Source organism: Lepidochelys kempii, chromosome 2 (assembly GCF_965140265.1).
Source record: "Lepidochelys kempii isolate rLepKem1 chromosome 2, rLepKem1.hap2, whole genome shotgun sequence".
NCBI lineage: Eukaryota > Metazoa > Chordata > Testudines > Cheloniidae > Lepidochelys > Lepidochelys kempii.
Genome location: NC_133257.1, coordinates 39,899,657 through 39,918,482, shown reverse-complemented (window position 1 = coordinate 39,918,482; position 18,826 = coordinate 39,899,657). Strand labels below are relative to the sequence as shown.

Here is an 18,826-nt window from a genome sequence, read left to right as displayed (position 1 = left end):
TGCACATCGGCGGAAGCACTCTATGTAGAAGTCCAGTCTGCTGTTTCGACCTTCAGGAGGAGTCCACCTAGAATCCTTCTTTTTGTAATGTTAGTAGGGAGGCCTCTGTGGATTAGTATGTTGTTCAGAGGTATGTTGGAAATATTCCTTGAGTCGGAGACGTCGAAAATATGATTCTAGGTCACCACAGAACTGTATCATGTTCGTGGGGGTGGAGAGGCAGAAGGAGAGGCCCCGAGATAGGACAGCTGCTTCTGCTGGGCTGAGAGTATAGTTGGATAGGTTAACAATATTGCTGGGTGGGTTGAGGGAACCATTGCTGTGGCCCCTTGTGGCATGTAGTAGTTTAGAAAGTTTAATGTCCTTTTTCTTTTGTAGAGAAGCAAAGTGTGTTGTAAATGGCTTGTCTAGTTTTAGTAAAGTCCAGCCACGAGGAAGTTTGTGTGGAAGGTTAGTTTTTTTTATGAGAGTATCCATTTTTGAGAGCTCATTCTTAATCTTTCCCTGTTTGCTGTAGAGGATGTTGATCAGGTGATTCCGCAGTTTCTTTGAGAGTGTGTGGCACAAGCTGTCAGCATAGTCTGTGTGGTATGTAGATTGTAATGGAACCTTCCACACAAACTTCCTCGTGGCTGGGCTTTACTAAAACTAGACAAGCCAGACTCCAGCGAGAAACTGTTGAATTGGAATTCATTTGAAAATTGGATACAATTAACTTAGGTTTGAATAGAGGCTGGGAGTGGCTAAGTCATTATGCAAGGTAACCTATTTCCCCTTGTTTTTTCCTAACCCCCCCCCCCCCAGACACTCTTGTTAAACCCTGGATTTGTGCTGGAAATGGCCCACCTTGATTATCATACACATTGTAAGGAGAGTGGTCACTTTAGATAAGCTATTACCAGCAGAAGAGTGGGTTTGTGTATTTGTTAGGGTGGGGCTGGGGGGGGGCTGGGGTGAGAAAACCTGGATTTGTGCTGGAAATGGCTCAACTTGATTATCATACACATTGTAAGGAGAGTGATCACTTTAGATAAGCTATTACCAGCAGGAGAGTGGGGTGGGAGGAGGTATTTTTTCACGCTTTGTGTGTATAAAAAGATCTTCTACACTTTCCACAGTATGCATCCGATGAAGTGAGCTGTAGCTCATGAAAGCTTATGCTCGAATAAATTGGTTAGTCTCTAAGGTGCCACAAGTACTCCTTTTCTTTTTAAGATTTCTACAGTTTATCTTCAGGCAGAACCACTATCAGTGGAGGGTGCTTCCATTTGGCCTCTCGTCTGCACCCAGGGTATTCGTCAATGTTCTTTCCATCATAACGGCACACCTGCGGACATTGGGCATTGTGGTCTACCCATACCCAGATGACTACCTCTTCAGGGCTCCCTATTTCATGATGCCGTACAAGCCACCTAGATAACCATGCGCACATTTGCACAGCTGGGTCTACAGCGCAACTTACAGAAATCGACACTGACCACAATACAGTGAATGGCTTTTATTGGTGCCAACCTCAATGCAGTAAGAGCAAGAGCGTTCCTCCAGTTACACAGACTCATAACCATTATGAATCTCATAGAGACTGTCCAGGCCAGCCCTCAAACACCAGCCAGGAATGGCCTGCAGCTGGTAGGTCATATTGCAACATGCACCTTCGTTGCCCCAAATGCCTGATGTTCATGAGGTGTCTTCAGATGTGGCTCACTTCTGTCTATTCCCTGAAGAGGGACAGGCTAACCGAACAGCTATCACTGACCTCCACAGTAAAGCACTCCCTGAACTGATGGAAAGACCCATCCAATGTCCGATCAGGCGTTCCAATCATGCAGCCGCCAACAACACTGACTCTAATGACGGATGCCTCCCTAATAAGCTGGGGACCTCACCTAAATGACTGCAAGGTTCAAGGTAAGTGGTCTTCCACAGAAGCGACCCTCCATATCAGTCTTTTGGAGCTAAGGGCCATCAGGAACGCCTGTGCACACATTCTGCCGTTCATCAAGAACACCCACACAAAGGTCATGACAGACAATATGACATGTATGTTGTATATAAATCACCCTGGGGGCACCATATCTCTCTACCTCTGCACAGAAGTACTCAAACTTTGGAATTGGTGTATCTATCATAATGTGCTTATCTCAGCTGTCTGTGTATCAGGGATACAGAACATGATAGCCAGCAGTCTCAGTTGGAACTTTTCTCATAACCACGAATGGGAACTGAACTCAGAGGTGCTTCGAGACATATTCACCCTATGTGTAACCCCAACTACAGATCTCTTCGCTAATTACCAGAACAAGAAATGTCCTTGTTACTGCGCCAGGGCCAGCCTGGGGAAACATTCACTGGGAGACACTCTCATCTTTCAATGGAACAGAAACCTCCTATATGCTTTTCACCTGTTTCCTATTCTATCCAAGGTTCTGCTGAAAATTCAACGAGAGAAAGCAAGAGTTATTCTGATTGTCCCATCCTGGCCGAGACAAGTCTGGTTCCCTTACCTGAAACAGATGACAATATGTCCTCCGGGTCTTCTTTGGCCCATTACCCATCTGCCCTCTGAAAACAATGGGCTGGTCTTTCACCCTCCACCTCCAGGCTTGGCTCCTTCTTGGTTCTAAACCTTAGAGGTAGAATGCTCTCACGAGGTGAAAGACATATTGTTGTCTTCAGCCAAAAGTCGACCACTAAACATACTTACCAATGAAAATGATTCCAAGTTTTGTGTCATTCTAAGCACACAGACCCAACCTTGTCTTCCATCCCTCTGACTTTAGACTACATTTTAGACCTCAAGAGGCCAAAACTCTCACTCAGCTTCTTTAAGCTACATCTTGCGGACATAATGGCTTTCCACCATCAGGTAGATGGATACTCGGTGTTTGCTTACCTGCTGACGCAGAGATTCCTGATAGGCATTGGGAACTCTTCATGCATGTGAGCCCACCTACTCCAACCTGGGATCTTAACCTAATTCTCAGAGCTTTGACTAGACCTCCCTTTGGACCCATGGCAACTTGCTCTCTCTTACAGCTGTCCATGAAGACAGCATTTTTAATTGCCATCATCTCAGCTAGGGGCATAGGAGGAATGGCACATCCACCATACATGGTCTTTTTTAAAGACAAAGTAACTCTGAGGCCTCATCCCAAGTTTCTCCCTAAAGTTGCCTCCACTTTTCATATGAATCAACATATCCATCTTCCTGTTTTTTGCCCAAAACCATATTATGACAACAGGGAAGTGATTCTGCATGTGGTAGATATTAGAAGAGCACCAGCATTCTACTTGGACAGGACTAAGGACATCAGGAAGTCCTTGAGTTGCATTAATCACGTATCAAGTGTGCAAGCTATTGCCTCTGTCCAGAATCTGTATGCACACCATGAGGTCAATTTCTACTTCGGTTGTATTCCTTAAAGATGCCCTAGCTCGGAAATTTCTAGGCAGTGACTTGTGTCTCTTATCCCGTGACTGCCTACTTTGCTTAAGAGCCTTTGACCAGGGACCTTGTCAAAGGTTTTCTGAAAGTCCAAGTACAACTCGATCACCCTTGTCCACACATTTGTTGACTCCCGTAAAGATTGGTGAGTTATGATTTCCATTTACAAAAAAAGTGTGAAGTCTTCCCCCAACATATCGTATTCATTTATGTGTTAGTAATTCTTTACTAGTTTCAACCAGTTTGCCCCATACTGAAGTTAGGCTTACAGGCCTTTATTTGCCCAGATTGCCTCTGAAGTCTTTTTTAAAAATAGTTGTTACATTAGCTATCTTCCAATCATCTGGTATAGAGGTTGATTTAAGGAATAGGTTATATACCATAGTTAGTGGTTCATTTCATATTTGAGTTCCTTCAGAACTCTTGGGCGAATGCCATCTGGTCCTTGTGTCTTATTACTTTTTAATTTATCAATTTGTTCCAAAACTCCTCTACTGACACCTCAATTGGGGGCAGTTCCTCAGATTTGTTACCTAAAAAGAATGAATCGTGAGTGGGAATCTCCCATACATTCTCTACAATGAAGACCCAGTACAAAGAATTAGTTTAGCTTCTGCACAATGGCCATGTCTTCCTTGAATTCTCCTTTAGCACCTTGATCGACCAGTGGCCCCACTAATTTTTTGGCAGGTTTCCTGCTGCTGATGTACTTAAAAAATATTGCTGTTTGTTTCTGTGTCTTTTGCTAGTTGAGCTTCAGATTCTTTTTTGGCCTGCCTAATTATATTTTTTACACTTAACTTGCCAGAGTTTGAGCTCCTTTCTGTTTCCCTCAGTAAGATTTTAAAGGTTTTTTTTTTTCCGAAATGAAGCTTATAAACTGCAATATTTTAAAGCAGAGAATGAGGGAAGGTAATTATTTTTGTTGTGCTAAGTAACTTAGGGCATATCTACACTGCCCCACAGTTTGGACTACAGGAGTTTGAATAGCAGTGTGTACCAAAGTGCTGTTCTGTTATTTCTCTGTTTGGATGCTGCAGGCGCAAACTAACTGGTTCCTAGTTCACATTAATTTTGTTCTCTTGAAACCGGATTACACTACTTTGAGTAAAAAGCTAGTATTTCATACCTGCACATCCAGGGAGTGGAGTTACAGTGCCACACTTTGGTGTGCACTGTTATTCACACCCCCATAGTCCAAACTGCAGAAGCAGTGTAGACATGCCCTTAGAGTTGCCTAGGAAATGTAGCAAATTGCATGCCCAAATTTTTAATAAACTTTCCATGTTTGTGTCCCTAAATCACATTACTTGCTCACTTGTCCTGGTTTCTCTTCCATTTTCCCTGTTTCTTCACTGCCTTTTAATCACCATACCATCTCATTATACATAGTGAGATACATAATAAATATTCACCAACATTTATCTTTCTTTAACTTGCTGGAAAGAGGCACATTGAGTAGCCATCCAAAAAAATTACAGCAGCTCCTAATGAGATACCACATATGTAATTTAAGAATAGATTTCTAACAATGACGACATTATTTAGGGTTCCCCATCCTGGTGAAATATAAAAGGTGAGTAGATTTCTTTGCAGGTGCTTTTCTTTTAATTGCCGGTTTCTATACCTGTTTTGTTAAATTCATCTTAAATATGCCATTCAAGACTCAGTCTGATTTTCTTTGTATCAATCTGAACGTACTGGAGATTAAGAGTAATGTCACTATTTTTCAATTCAAGTATAGTCTGACTAATAAATTTACGCTTTCAATTAACCAGGCTGTATATTTAGATTTTCTGTGGATGTTAAAAAGCCTAATTTCTGGAAAAAAGTCCCAGAGTCACATTGTGATCAGATTATTGAAATCAAATCCCTGGAGTCTAGCCTTTTTTTCTAAAACAGTTTGCATGTTCCTCGATCTTTTATGAAAACAATTATACAACAGAAAAGTCTGCAGTTGGTCATTGGATAAAACAGAACTTGATAACTTAAAATCATCAAAGGATTATTTTTTTTAGTGGAAGTTTGAGTAAGTAAATGTGTTGAACCAAAGTCATGGAAAGTTTATTTTGGAGCCAAGGCTGGTACTGGTTTAGCCCTGGCCCTTTTTGCTCATGATAAACCCTTGCATGAAGATACTGTGCATTGAACTTGCTGTAAACTATTAGTATTTTAGTGAAAAAGACTTATAATCTTAACTATAAATAGTTTTCATTATTTAGTTGTGGGGTTTTATGTGCAGCCTTGAAGTCTCTTTTTGGCAGCTAGGCTGTGGGGGAGGTACTCACTTTTCACATGTTGCTGGTATTAATAGTTGCTAAAATCATGAAGCAGCATAAACAATTATTTTTAATTGATTGTTAATGCTGAATTCTAGTAGGAATAATGAGGCATCTGTAGTAAAACCAAATGAATTAAAGAGCAAAATTACAGTGAATGACAACCAAATAAGTGTACAATGATTATTTGCAACACTCAGTAGATTCACTGTGTGCTTTAAAATATTTTGAAAAATGAGCCTGTTTCCTGCAATTATTTGAAGTAATATTTTCTCTAAAGAGTATAATTTCCACTGAATTTTTTATTCTTTGAAAGAATAGAAATCTAATCATGAGGTTAACTTATATTCTTGTTCCTTGCACAGGACACAGAGAGATTTTGTAACATGTAACTTATCAATAATATAGAGTAGCTGTGGGAGGGAGAGTGACTATTAATTGACTGGTTATTTATAACACAGTGAGACTGATCGGAGGATCCTGCTCACATCAGAAAGAGAGTCCCTAAAGTTTGCACAAGAATTTCTATTAAATGTTTCCATTTTGGAAGATTTATCTACAAATTTAGTTTATCAATTTTGATTTCTATAGTTTCATGACCAAATAAAAATATTGTTTTAAATTTAGTCCACAGTGAACTGTGCATTGTTCAGAAAGTAGTAGGAAATCAAGCAAATATTACCAGTTATGTTTTAAGATGTTTTTAAACAAACTTTAAGCGTGAAATTCTGTCTCTCTTGCAACATACAAATAAGCAGAGCTTGTGTGGGACGCCAGCGGAGAAGCTAGATGGATAAAACGCTACTACCCAACTTGGAAGTAGGAGTCAAGCACCTGTGCAGCTTGGCCACGTCAGGCCTCATTGTTGACCACATCCCACCCCTCTACATGAGACTTCTGGCCAGTGGATTTCTTCAGTTTCTGGATCTCATATATGTCTTTCCCCCCCCCCCAAACAAAAAAAAAACAGACAAACACACAGCAGCCTTTTTACTGCAGGAATAAATTTGCAGAGCTGGGACTTTGAGGAGACAAAAAGAAAAGGAGTACTTGTGGCACCTTAGAGACTAACCAATTTATTTGAGCATAAGCTTTCATGAGCTACAGCTCACTTCATGGGATGCATACAGCTTAGAGGTATCCTTACAAGGTTTCCCCCATTGGGCAATTTCTATCACCTATAACAAGCAGTGGGATTGGCCAGGGCTAGCTATCAAGGGCTCAGCAGGGAAGATGTGAATCTTTTTAATTGCATCGCTATGAAGCATAAGGGGCTGTAGATATCCCTTTCACATCATCTCCGCTCTCCTCCACAGCAGCACCTCTGCTGCATTTTGGGCCTTTAATGACCACTCCACAGCCGGGATGATTTTGCCCTAATACCGTACATATTTTACAATTCTCTCTATTGAACAACATTCCCTTTTATGCAGTGTATAATTTTAAAAATAGTATAAACTACTTTAACAATTCTTGTGCCATCACTTATTTTAGTAAATTAATATTTTCCTTTTTAAATAGCTGAGACGTGGTGATCCTCTCACCTTTCAATGTATATATGTTAGTAAAAACTTAAATACAATATGGTTCACTTAATTTTTTTAATTAGAAGGCAAAACAGTTCTTTCATCCTTTATTTATCATTAGTGTATGTTATAGCCCTTGACATAAAAGAAATCAAAATAGGAGGTGATTCCATTTCAAGAATTTGTAATAATTCTTTCTCTTTAACACATGAATGTGTTCAGTATTGGCAAAAGAACATGTTGCTACCAAAACTGAAATAAGATCCTTGAAACAGAAAGGATGTTGCCATGGAAAAGTGAAGTAACACTCAGTACAGCTGCGATACATTAATGAATAGGATATTTTTTTAAAAGATCATTTGTGTTTGGTGTGGCTTGGAGGGTCCCAACCAGATGGTTTCCATGAACAGGATCTGACCCCCAGCTTGAGGACTTCTTACTGGCAGATTACTTCATTTTCTTTCCCTTGGATTGTCAGATCCTTACATTAATGCAAGATTTACTGCTACAGATTTATATTCAGTTACATAAATCAGTCACATTTTAGGTTAAAGTCATAATTTTAGAAATACCATTTAATAGTTATTTAAAAAGGTAAAAAAGATTTATATGGTATCTTTAATATATGCTATTGATGTAATTTTAATTTTAAAATATTTTGATTACATATAATTTAAAGCACTTTCCATATCAATAAAATGATCTATAACATATATTACTATTATTATTTAATCCAACATATCATGCATCAATTTTGAGTGTATTCTTCCCTCCCTTTACCAGAACTTGCTGTAAGCCAAATCTCCGGGGAGAGATTGGGCGGGGGAGACGCACAGATTCTGCTTTCAGATACATGTGAAAATCCCATTGAAACTTGCTGGAATTTCATGAGGACAAAATTTGGCCCAATGAGAAATGTAACATGTTTCTTAAGAACCCACTGTTGAATGCGCTAATGGGCATTTCCCCATATAAACTGATAATTTCCTGTGCAAACAGGTAGTAATTGCCTGATTTGTACTGGAAAATATGTGTTTTTAGAGGTTCATCCATTGTGTCCTCCTTTAAAAACCTTAAATTATATATACGTCTAATTTAAGACCTCCTATATGATGCATTTATTTATTTATGCATGCTTTTTCACTTAAATTGGCTTGAATTTATATAGAAATATATTATTACATATTTTGTACCAGATTCTACCACCCATTAGTCCAGGAGCAGAAATCAATGAGCCAACTCACATTAACTCAAGGTACTACTGAACATGAAGGGCGGTACAATCGAGGTCTAAGTGAGTGATAGCTCCTTCTAAATAATATAAGGAGTGCTACAGTCGTGATTACACTTCAGTGTTCTTGATATGGCAAAATCAAATTAAACAGAGGAAAAGGACCTGAGCAACTTGTATTCAATGCAATTTTGCATATAAAGTATAAAAATCGGAGAGTTTCCTGGTTCTGTATACTTCTAAAGTGAACTTTGTTAAACATCTATCGTAGACCCTTGCGGTGAGTAAACTGATAGAACATTGTATCTCTGAGTTTGTGGAATTTGTGCTTTATTATTACCACATGTCTTGTATATTCTGGCAACATTTGATGTTAATCATCATGGAGATATATATTGGGTGATTTGTTATAAATTGCTTACTCAGTAAGTGCATTGATAAAACAAAAGCTACTCTGATCATAACTGCATTGCCTTTGTCATCTGTTTATCACTGCCCCACAGTGGTCTGAACTTCCACTTATTGCTAATAGACCAGAAAATGCTCTTATATGTCACCATAAAAATCTTCGAAAATCAAAATGTGTTACATTTGTAATAATACACAGTAGCTTCTTGTCCCGTATAAATAAAGTACGTTCTAAACCTTGGATCAATAAATTACTTATCAAAGATGTAATTAACTTCATTTTACAGCTCAAATAACGCTAAAACTAGAAACAGAAACACACTTCATGTAAAGTATTTATTTTTGCAAAATTCTACTTGTATTTTTTGACAGTGAATTCTTGTCACTTAATCTCTGTTCACCAGGCTGGCAAATTATTTATGGTATTGAAGGATTCCAATCCCGTTACACATCATTATTGCTCTTGTGGGGGAATGTTAGCCTTTAGGGGAGGTTATCGTACACTAGGTCTTCATTATCATTTGTAAAATATAGTTTCATTAATTATATAAATTTAAAGTATCTTGAAGCATTTATTGGACACTGCTACATGAGTTACAAAGCAGCAAACAAAAGTACTTTATCATGTCTTCAAATAACATCTTGCATCCAAAATATTGTGAAGAAACTGATTGAATCATAGTTTGTATTTGCTTAACAAAGCATTCAAGTGTGCAGGCTGTTATGGTTATTTGATATCCAGGTGCAGAATATTACTTGCAAGAGCCAAGTAAGACTAACAGTCTTGAGCATACATTATCTCTGAATTAAGAAGTCATGATGAGTTCAGTCCTTGGTTTGGGCTTACTTAGCCTTGCTAGAAGTCTCTAAGGATATGGCAGAATTATCAAAACTGTTTCATAGCAGTCTAAGTAACTGTGCACTCGTGGAAACTGAAGTTTCATATGAAATCACATGTACTTGTTCTAATCTGAAAGGTGACAAAAGGAGACAAACCTGTTAGTTTCTAAACTTTGTTAATGTTTTTCATTACGATACATAGCTTGGTACTAATGAACATGTCAATATTTGGCTGAGGCTTTTATTTATGTTAGATTGACTGATTGAGCTTGACCTTTTCATGCACTTTAGTCACTGTTAACTACAAAGTAAGAGAAGAATCCTCACTGAAATAAATCTTTTTTAGAAAGTAACAGCATATAAAATGCTAGTCCGCTCTAGAGCCTTAGCTAGTGATAACAAAAGCTAATGAACTGCAAAAGGAGGAAGATTTTGTCACCTTCTCTGCCGGCACGTTTTTTAACTCCATTATGTTTCCTGAAAACAGATGTGGACAGGCAGATATATGTTCAGCTTATGTGACTGCACCCTTTTGATCAAATTTATAGACCAAAATGACACCTTTTCAGGTGTTATTTCTATATGTGTAATTTATGAAATATATTGTAAGCATCTGCCATTTTCTGTTGTCCTTTCTTTTAATTCTGTTTAAGAATTTAGACAGGTTTTTAATCACCTGTGATATCTGTGATATAGTGTTTGATTCTGTATTATAAATGAATAAATATGTTGGGAGAATGTTGAGATCTATTTCTGAGAATCCTGTCTTGGATTTGTTTTTGTTTTTCCAGCTTGAAGTGCAATCCTGTTGCGTGTTTGTTCCAAATGACAGCCTGCCTTCCCCAAGTACAATTGTGTCTGGTGACATTCCTGGAACTGTCCGAAGTTGGTACCATGGACAGGCTGGTATGCCTGGTACACTTGTTCTTTGCTTGCCCCAGATAAAGATTATGAGTGCTGGACACAAATACATGGAACCGCTGCAAGAAATCCCCTTTGTTATGCTAAGATCCATTCTTGAAGAAGGTACAGTATGAGAAATTTGGAAAGTTTTCCTGTTGTTATTTCAATGTATAATTCTGTTGTATGATCATTGTTTTATATTGCCAACATTATGATATAAATCAGTCTTCTTACTAAAAGATTTCATATCCAAAATATGTGAGCTAAGTGCCACAGACAAATTTGCCTTCTTTAACCATGATCCATGAGCTGTACAACTATAGCAAAAATTTAAACTTTCTGGAAGTTTCCATGTGCATTTAATTCATTACTATAATCTTGAAACTATTAATTTCTTTAGAGAAGTTTTGCTTTTTTTGAGCATTTGCATTAAAGTGATCAGAGAAAATGGAGAATTTGTTAAAAGGTTTTCACAGGAGAATTTTGTACATAATATTTTTCTCCTTTTTTGCACACAAAGCTTACTAATGAAATTTACCAAAAAATTATAAAGCACAGATTATGGAAAATAGAGTAAGAAGTATTTTCAAGAACTACATTTGCTCCTCATTGTCTGCCAATTTTTGTTGTTTTACAACTACATTTTCCTATATTTTTTATTGACTTTTCCCTCCTCTTTTGTTCTGTAACAACCTGAGTCTCTCCTCCTCCACATGCACAACAGCGGAAACAAATTTCAGTGAATTTTTTAAACAATGAAACTCTGTGTAATAGTACTGTAAGTACTGTCAAATGCACAAAGTAAACAGGACTAGAGAAATAAATGTTTCCCCTAATTTATTTCAGGTAAAATAATCTTATTTGTTACATTAACAACAAAAAGTAAATATGTTTAAACAGAAATGTGATTTTTTTAAGCTGGTAGTGCCCTTTAAACCTTTTATGAAATTAGGCCATACTTAAATTTTCTCAGACTCGGAAAGGAAGGAGCAGTCCGAGAAAGAGAGATGAATCCCCTTGGTTGGGATAAATCCTACTGTAAGGGATGTATTTGTGTGTGGCTTTGTGCTCTGGGAATAATGCCAAACAGAAGTTCTCACAATCTTGATATTTTTGATTCTCTAGTGGAGCTGTTGCTTTCTCCCATGCCAAAACTCCCCCCTTAAACAGACTAATAAAAAAATATTTTCAAAACTTTTAAGTCACCTTCTTTGTTTTCTCCATGCAGAGGTAAGTAATTTTTATAGACTTTTATTAGGGAGACTCTAAATGACTATCTATATTTGAACAGGACTCCAGTGATGACATGTCATTCTTAAAACATGTTACCTTCTCTGAAATCATATGCATGTAACCTTACTCTTCCTGAAAGCTATTTTGGAACTGTTCATTCTTTCGTAAAGAAGATCTAAGCAAATGTCCAGTTTCTTACAAGACTATGTAGTTACTCTGACTCCTATCTGCTTATTCACATGTTTTTTTACTTCTTTAAAAGAAAAAATAGCACAATCATCCTGTCATCTAGGAATATTGCAACTTTGTCAGGAAGGCTTATTGACCTCCAAATGTCAACATATAACAGAAACAACTCCCACACTCAAATCTTTTTGTTTCCAGAGCTCTGACAAGAGGATTCCTCTGAGATAATTATAAGCTGTAGGAGTAGTCACATTCAAAAGAGCATATTAAGCATGGCACTATAATTCAGAATTAATGTAACTTGGATAATATTACCAAGTCCTGTTGTCTCAGTGATCTCATGAGAGTAAGGGACACTCTCACAGACACAGGAACAGATCCCCTTCCAGATCTCCTCCCAAGAGACAAGATCCTTCTCCATATCCTTCCAAATTGTGAGAGTCCTCACACTCGGGTCCTAAAGACTTAGGCACACGTTAGCATTCCGACTATGAGGGTAAAGCACACAGAAGCAAGGATCCAACAGTACCAACTCTGGTACCAGCTAGTAAGCTGAAGAACTGGCATTTGCCAGCACGAACTGAGGGCTTCGGGCAGGACTCATTTTTGACTGCACCCATCATCCCGTAAGGACCCACTCACCGTTAAGCCTGTGATGTACCAGATCCAACTATACCGACTACCATGACCCCTCATGTTGTGGGACAGACTGAGACTTATACCTCCCCTTGCCCTCCTATGCTCACAGTCTCATTTGATTTTGGGTCAGTCTGTCTGAGGGACATTGATTGCTCAAATTAAAGAACCTTCAAAATGTATCTTCTGTATTTGCACTGTACAGCATAACTTACTGAGTCTCTTTATATTGCTATCTCTACCTCTGTCTTTTCCATCATAAAGTCTTATCATCCCAGCTGCAGTAAACAATTCTTACATAAAACTAATTATAATCTGTGCACATGGTTGATAAGTTGGACCAACCTGTGGCCAAACTCTTCACCATTCCAAACACAGCAATTTAATGTTCTCAGAACAGTCGCAAGTGAAACTGCATCAAAACCTGAAAATCTGGATAAAAGCAGAAATGCCTGGCTGTATGGCCTTACAACACTTAGTTCCCTATGGTTTAGCTTGGAAGAGAATACAGTATGTCTATTTAATATTTGAAGTGACTGGAATTAAATATAGTGTTCCATGGAACAACTATTCAGATTCTCTAATTGTAAATGACTTGTTTGATGTTTAATATCTTTTACTCCTTCACAAGGGAAAAGCCTAAGTTTTTATAAAGTGCTTTCCTGGATTGTTGTTTCTCGAGGATTCTATCTCTCTACTGTAACTTCATATGAATAATAATAAATATAAATGCTACTTTTCAACACTGGAAAGCCTTTATTCAAAAACAAACATAGTGATAGAGTGAAGAAGTACAAATGATAAAAGATAAAGTTTAAAAGGAGTTAGGAGCAAATGAAACCTGAAGGAATACAAGGATGTGAAGAAAAGGTCCAGCAATAGTTGCAAAAGCAGAAGTCTTCAAGAAACTTTACACAAGACTTAGAACAAAAAAAGGGAGAAAAGAACATATAGGCTAGCAAAATCATTGGTCAGAATTACCAGATATATAGAGGAAGTAAGGTTCACCAACAATGAAACTGGTATGGTGTTGACTCATGATATCTCATAAAGGATCGATGGAAAAGGTATCCAAGAGAGCAGTGCAACTTCAAAATGATGAACTTTGGTGTAGTGGAGCCTATCATACCTGATGAAGTGGCCAATACTATAAAAGAGATGAAAAATAATAAGGCTTTAGGCCCAGATAGATCCCTATTGAGACATTGAAAAAGCTTGGAATAGAAGTCATCCATTTGCCAACATCTCTGTTCAGTTTAATCATGAGATGGGAAAGGACACCAAATAAGTGGAGGGAAAGTATCTTGGTGCTGATATGCAAGGGAATAAGTGGCAATGGCAACTGCACAAATTAGAGAAGTATTAAGCTGATTAATCATATGATGAAACTGTGTGAGAGAGTCATTGATAAAAGACTAAGTGAGGTAAATATTAGCACAAATCAGTATGACTTCATGCCAGGAAGGTTGACAATGTTTGCACTTATGAAACTAGTGGAAAAATACATAGAGAAAAGGAAAAATATTCACATGGCATTCATGGATCTCAAAAAGGACTTTGGCTGAGTTCCAAGAGAATTCATCTGGTGGAGTATGAGGGAGAAAATGTTACCAGAACTTTTTGTGTAGCTTGTTCAAGCCATGTATGTAGGTGCAAAGTCAACAGTCAGAACTTATGGTTGTGAAACAGATGTACTATCAGTAAAGGTGGGAGTGCATCAGGAATCAGCACTAAGCCATTTCTTGTTTATACTCATCCTGGATACCCTCAAGAGGAACATACAGAAGGAAGCATCTTGGTGCATGCTATTTGCAGATAATATCATTCTATGCAGTGAGGAAAAAGAGAGTCTTAGAAGAGGATCTTGATAAATGGAGGGGTATGTAATTTCAGTAATGTGCACACTGAAGAATTATCTTTGAAACTAGGTGAGCAAACAATACCAAAAATACAAAGTTTCAATATCTGGGTTCCAAAATCTGACGAAGTGGAGGAAAAATTAGAGGTAGGATAATAAATACCTGGCTCTGATGGAGAGAGGTAAGCGGAAAGTACCAGTAAGAATAAAAAGAAAAGTCTATAAAGCGGTGTCCATCTAGTTTTAATGGGTGGCGCTGGGTGTTGGGCAACAAAGAAAAAACATGAGCGAATGATCTCTTCCACAGAAATGAGAATGTTGAGATGGATTAGTGGTATAAGCAAGACCGATTACATGAGGAATGTGTATATTAGAGACATGCTCAAAATAAAACCCATACATAAAAGAGTAAGGGAGTATCGGCTCAGATATTTGTTCATGTAAAGTGCAGTCCTGACAACTACATGGGTAAGAGAAGCCAACAGATCAGGATTGAAGGAAAAACACAGAGAGGCTAACCCAAGAAGTAGTGGTGGGATGCCCTAAAGGAAGACACATTAAAATGTGGTATAATAGAGGATATGGCATTGAACAGAACAATTTCGAGGGAGAGGACTCAGAGCAGACCCCATTTGATGAGAGGAATGTAAGGAAGAAGACTTTCTATCCTAAAAGTGGCATTTATAAACACAAGAAGTTGTTAAACCAGTTGAGTATAACTGTTACCATCTTTTGCATTAATTTTCAAGTCCACTAATAGTTCAAGTAACTGAGTTATAAATCATCTGAAAGAAGAAAAAATAAGGCTTTATCCAGATCTCAGGTTTGTGAGTAAAAGGAATTTTTAGCAACATTCTTGCCATATTGAGGATCTGCAATGTTCATCTCATATTCTGGCTCAAAAAAGATCTAGGGTGAAATACTGGCCCCACTGAAGGGCTATGACTCATATGAAGGGTCAGTTGGAAGGCTTCAGAGATTTCTTCTGCTCCTGCTATTGTAAACAGTGGTGCCTGGCTTCCCTTCATACGTACTAGTAAGTGGGATTTTAAACAGATGTATTTTGAATTACATTTCTTTTGAAGTGTAGACACTTTAAATTGTTTCTGAACCTTCATTCATTCACCCAACAATGAATATTGGCCACCAAAGTAAAACAAAATAATTAAGGCAAAATTAAAGCATTATAAACAACTACAGAACAAAAATTTCTCTAACACTTGGGCAGTTTAAAGTAGATATGGTATGCGTGGTGGAATAAGGAACATTAAATATTATTTTTGGGTGATCTCTAACTAGTCACTGAAAAATATCCAATATTGAATTACTATGGTGATCACTGAGAAAGGAAAAATCATGTATTTTAATTCATAAATAAGCCATTAGAATCTACTTCAAATTTTTGAACAGTTTTCCATCCTAAACAATTAATATTTTGTAATTCTTGGATGAATTAAATTTTTTGGAGAATTTTACATATGTAAACAGAAGTCTTTACAAAATATTTTAAAGCAAGTCTAGCTGAATTTTATTTTGTACATAATTTGGAACCTTTCTTCAGTTTGTAAATAACTTTAGAATAAGTTCAAAGTTTTCAGTTCTTGTATGTTCTCATGCAGTGCTTTATGGCTATCCTAGTGACCATAAATGAGTTATTGCTGGTGTCACCTCTGGAAGCACCAATCAAACTCTTACCAAAGTAGCATGGTGAAGACTTCTGGCTTCAGCTTTATTCTAACTTCATCTTTTTTTTTAAGTATAGTTTAAGTAGTTAACCATCAGTTAACTCAACACTTAATTTCTGGTATTGCTTAGCTGTATTGTTTGAAGCCCCACAGGAACCTCAGGACTGCAGACTATTCCCAAGCAGGAAATCTCCAATGTAACTCTCCATTAATTAGTGAGTTGGACATACCAGTTAAGGTGCTTTATAACTCCATGCACTGGAAAGGCCCAGTCCCATGTATTTAATTGCCATTACCTGATATCATATGCCCACTCTCCCAAGCCTCACTTTGGGACATGAGACCAACTTGTGTCTCTTCTTACCACAAAGTCACCTGCTCAAAGCTGTGACAAATAAAGTCTCATCACCAGCCCAGCCCTGTTAATTTGTTGTAGGAAAGAGAACTTCTCATGTGTCTCCTGCAAACTGAATAAGCCCTATTAAAAATATAAGGATGTCACAGAGCTGGTTGCGTTTTCACTTGTTGGACACTCACCAGACAGCTTTGCTTAGATTCCAGCCCTGGATGTATGTTCTCCTGAGCTCCAGGTACTGTCTCTCTGTTCGGCCTCTAGGCTCACTCTAGGCATGGACTATCTATCTAGGATCCCATGGTCCAGCTTTCCTAGTCCCCAAGACCAATGCCGAACTCCAATTCCACACACCATCCCCAGAACTCCACCCTCCTGGGTCCTCTGGTTTATAGTTTAATCCATGCAAAGTAGGCCACTGGTCCAGTATTAAATCCAGCAGTCCTGCTTTTCTAGGGTTTCACCCCCATCTGGTACTCAGACAAAACTGATTGTTTTGGTTTTGTCCAGCATTGCATAGGGGATGCCATTTTGAAGAGCATACTGCTCTGCCCCCACCAGCATGACCTCGCATGCAACTTGATGCCAGTGGGGCCGTGTGGTGAACTTTTCAAAATGGCACCTGTATGTGGTAGGAAATTGCACACATCGTGCATCCGAGTTCACCCTGGCAGGGGAGGGGTTATGCTGGCAAGAGCAGGTGCATACCATTCCTGAAAGTACAGGAATGTCCAGTATTCTGGGAATACATGAGTGGCCATCCTAATGCAAAATAAGAAACACTTGTACACCATCCCCTGCCTGAGTTTTCCTCACCACTTGTGAGTGTTCTTTGGGATTTGGTCAGTGTCCTTTAGGGTCCAAGGTCTCTTTTTCTGGATCTCAGTCCTCCAACTCACAATCTTAAATTTGCAAAATGATAATCTTCCATCAGGACTCCTATTCACAGTAGTAGCTATATGAAAAACTTCATAGACTGTAGAGTGTGTGTGTGACTAAAGTCTAATTTTGCTACTGATAAACTGAAGTCACTGGTCCTGCTCACAGAGCTGGATATTTTTCAACGCGAGTGAGGTGACTGGTCTCTTAATTAAGGAAACCTCTTTGATACAAGGCAATACAAGACATTTACAGCAGACATATGCTCACTTAGTTTTAATGTATTGAGGTGGATTTTTAAAAACACGGTGCTGAAAAATCAAGTAAATCAACAAGGTATTGTCCTTTAACATTGTTCTGCCGGATTTATTTGCAGTGTGAAATGAAAAATCAAATCAGATTTTCTTTTTTTATCTCCAGACTCCGTATCAAAGGGTATTTTATTAGGATTTGGGACCTGGTCCAAGTGCCCATTGAAGACTTCTATTAATTGCAGTGCGTTTTGGATCAGGCCCATTCTGAATTTCATTTATTACTTACTATTTGAATAATGTTGAGAAAAAATCATCACTTAACATTTAGAGGCATGCAGTTATAAAACTATTTTTTCTCTTTAATCACCAGGTGATGCCTTCCCTTGGACAATCAGTCTGCATCATTTCAGTGTGTATACTCTTCTTGGACAACAAATGACACTTAATTTAGTGGAACCCATGGGCTGTACTTCTACTCTAGCTGTCACTTCACAAAAACTACTGGCCTCAGGGCCAGAATCCAGACACTCGTTTGTTGTTTGCCTCCATGTCGACCTTGAGTCACTTGAAATAAAATGCTCCAACCCCCAGGTTGGTATATTTAATTGATTTATGAAAGGAAATTAAAAATAACTTGAATTAAGTACAATTGTTCTGCATTTTGTTGAGGAGGTTCTCTTTTATTAAACATCTTAATTTTTTTTTAAATTGGGCCATCAAGATCAGGGTACTTAGAGTAGATTTGCTTTGAAGCTCTCTCAAGTTTTGTAATTTAAACTCTTCTCAAAATGTAATAGCTACAGCATAAATGCATCTTTTGGCTGATGGAATGAAATCAGTTGCAGATGTACTATTGTTAAATGCTGAAGCACTGTTCAACTGTCTTGAATAAATTTGTTGAAATGGTCTAATGATCAAATTGATCAAATTCTCCCACAGTCTCTCATTCAGCATGGAATGTTTTCAAACAAGCTTTGATATCCTTTATTAAAGGGGAAAACTGAAAGGGAATTGTTTAAAAGAATGCAGATTTTCACCATAAATGTATTCTTTAAAAGGTAGGTATGTTACATGTACTACTGAAAACTGCATTTTAATTGAGTTAGATACA

General features: G+C 37.9%; 1 protein-coding gene across 12 annotated transcripts in view; it reads left to right on the top strand.

Moving 5' to 3' along the window:
• VPS13B (vacuolar protein sorting 13 homolog B) overlaps positions 1-18,826 on the top strand; it is a 921,287-nt gene that overhangs the window by 520,314 nt on the left and 382,147 nt on the right. For 11 of the 12 annotated variants that reach the window (XM_073330465.1, XM_073330462.1, XM_073330464.1 and 8 more), the window contains exons 23-24: positions 10,521-10,755; positions 18,086-18,306. In XM_073330465.1, the coding sequence (XP_073186566.1) occupies positions 10,521-10,755; positions 18,086-18,306 (456 nt within the window). Of the gene's footprint in view, positions 1-8,446; positions 8,531-10,520; positions 10,756-18,085; positions 18,307-18,826 lie in introns of those variants that run through there. The other variant, XM_073330473.1, reaches the window with a different exon arrangement.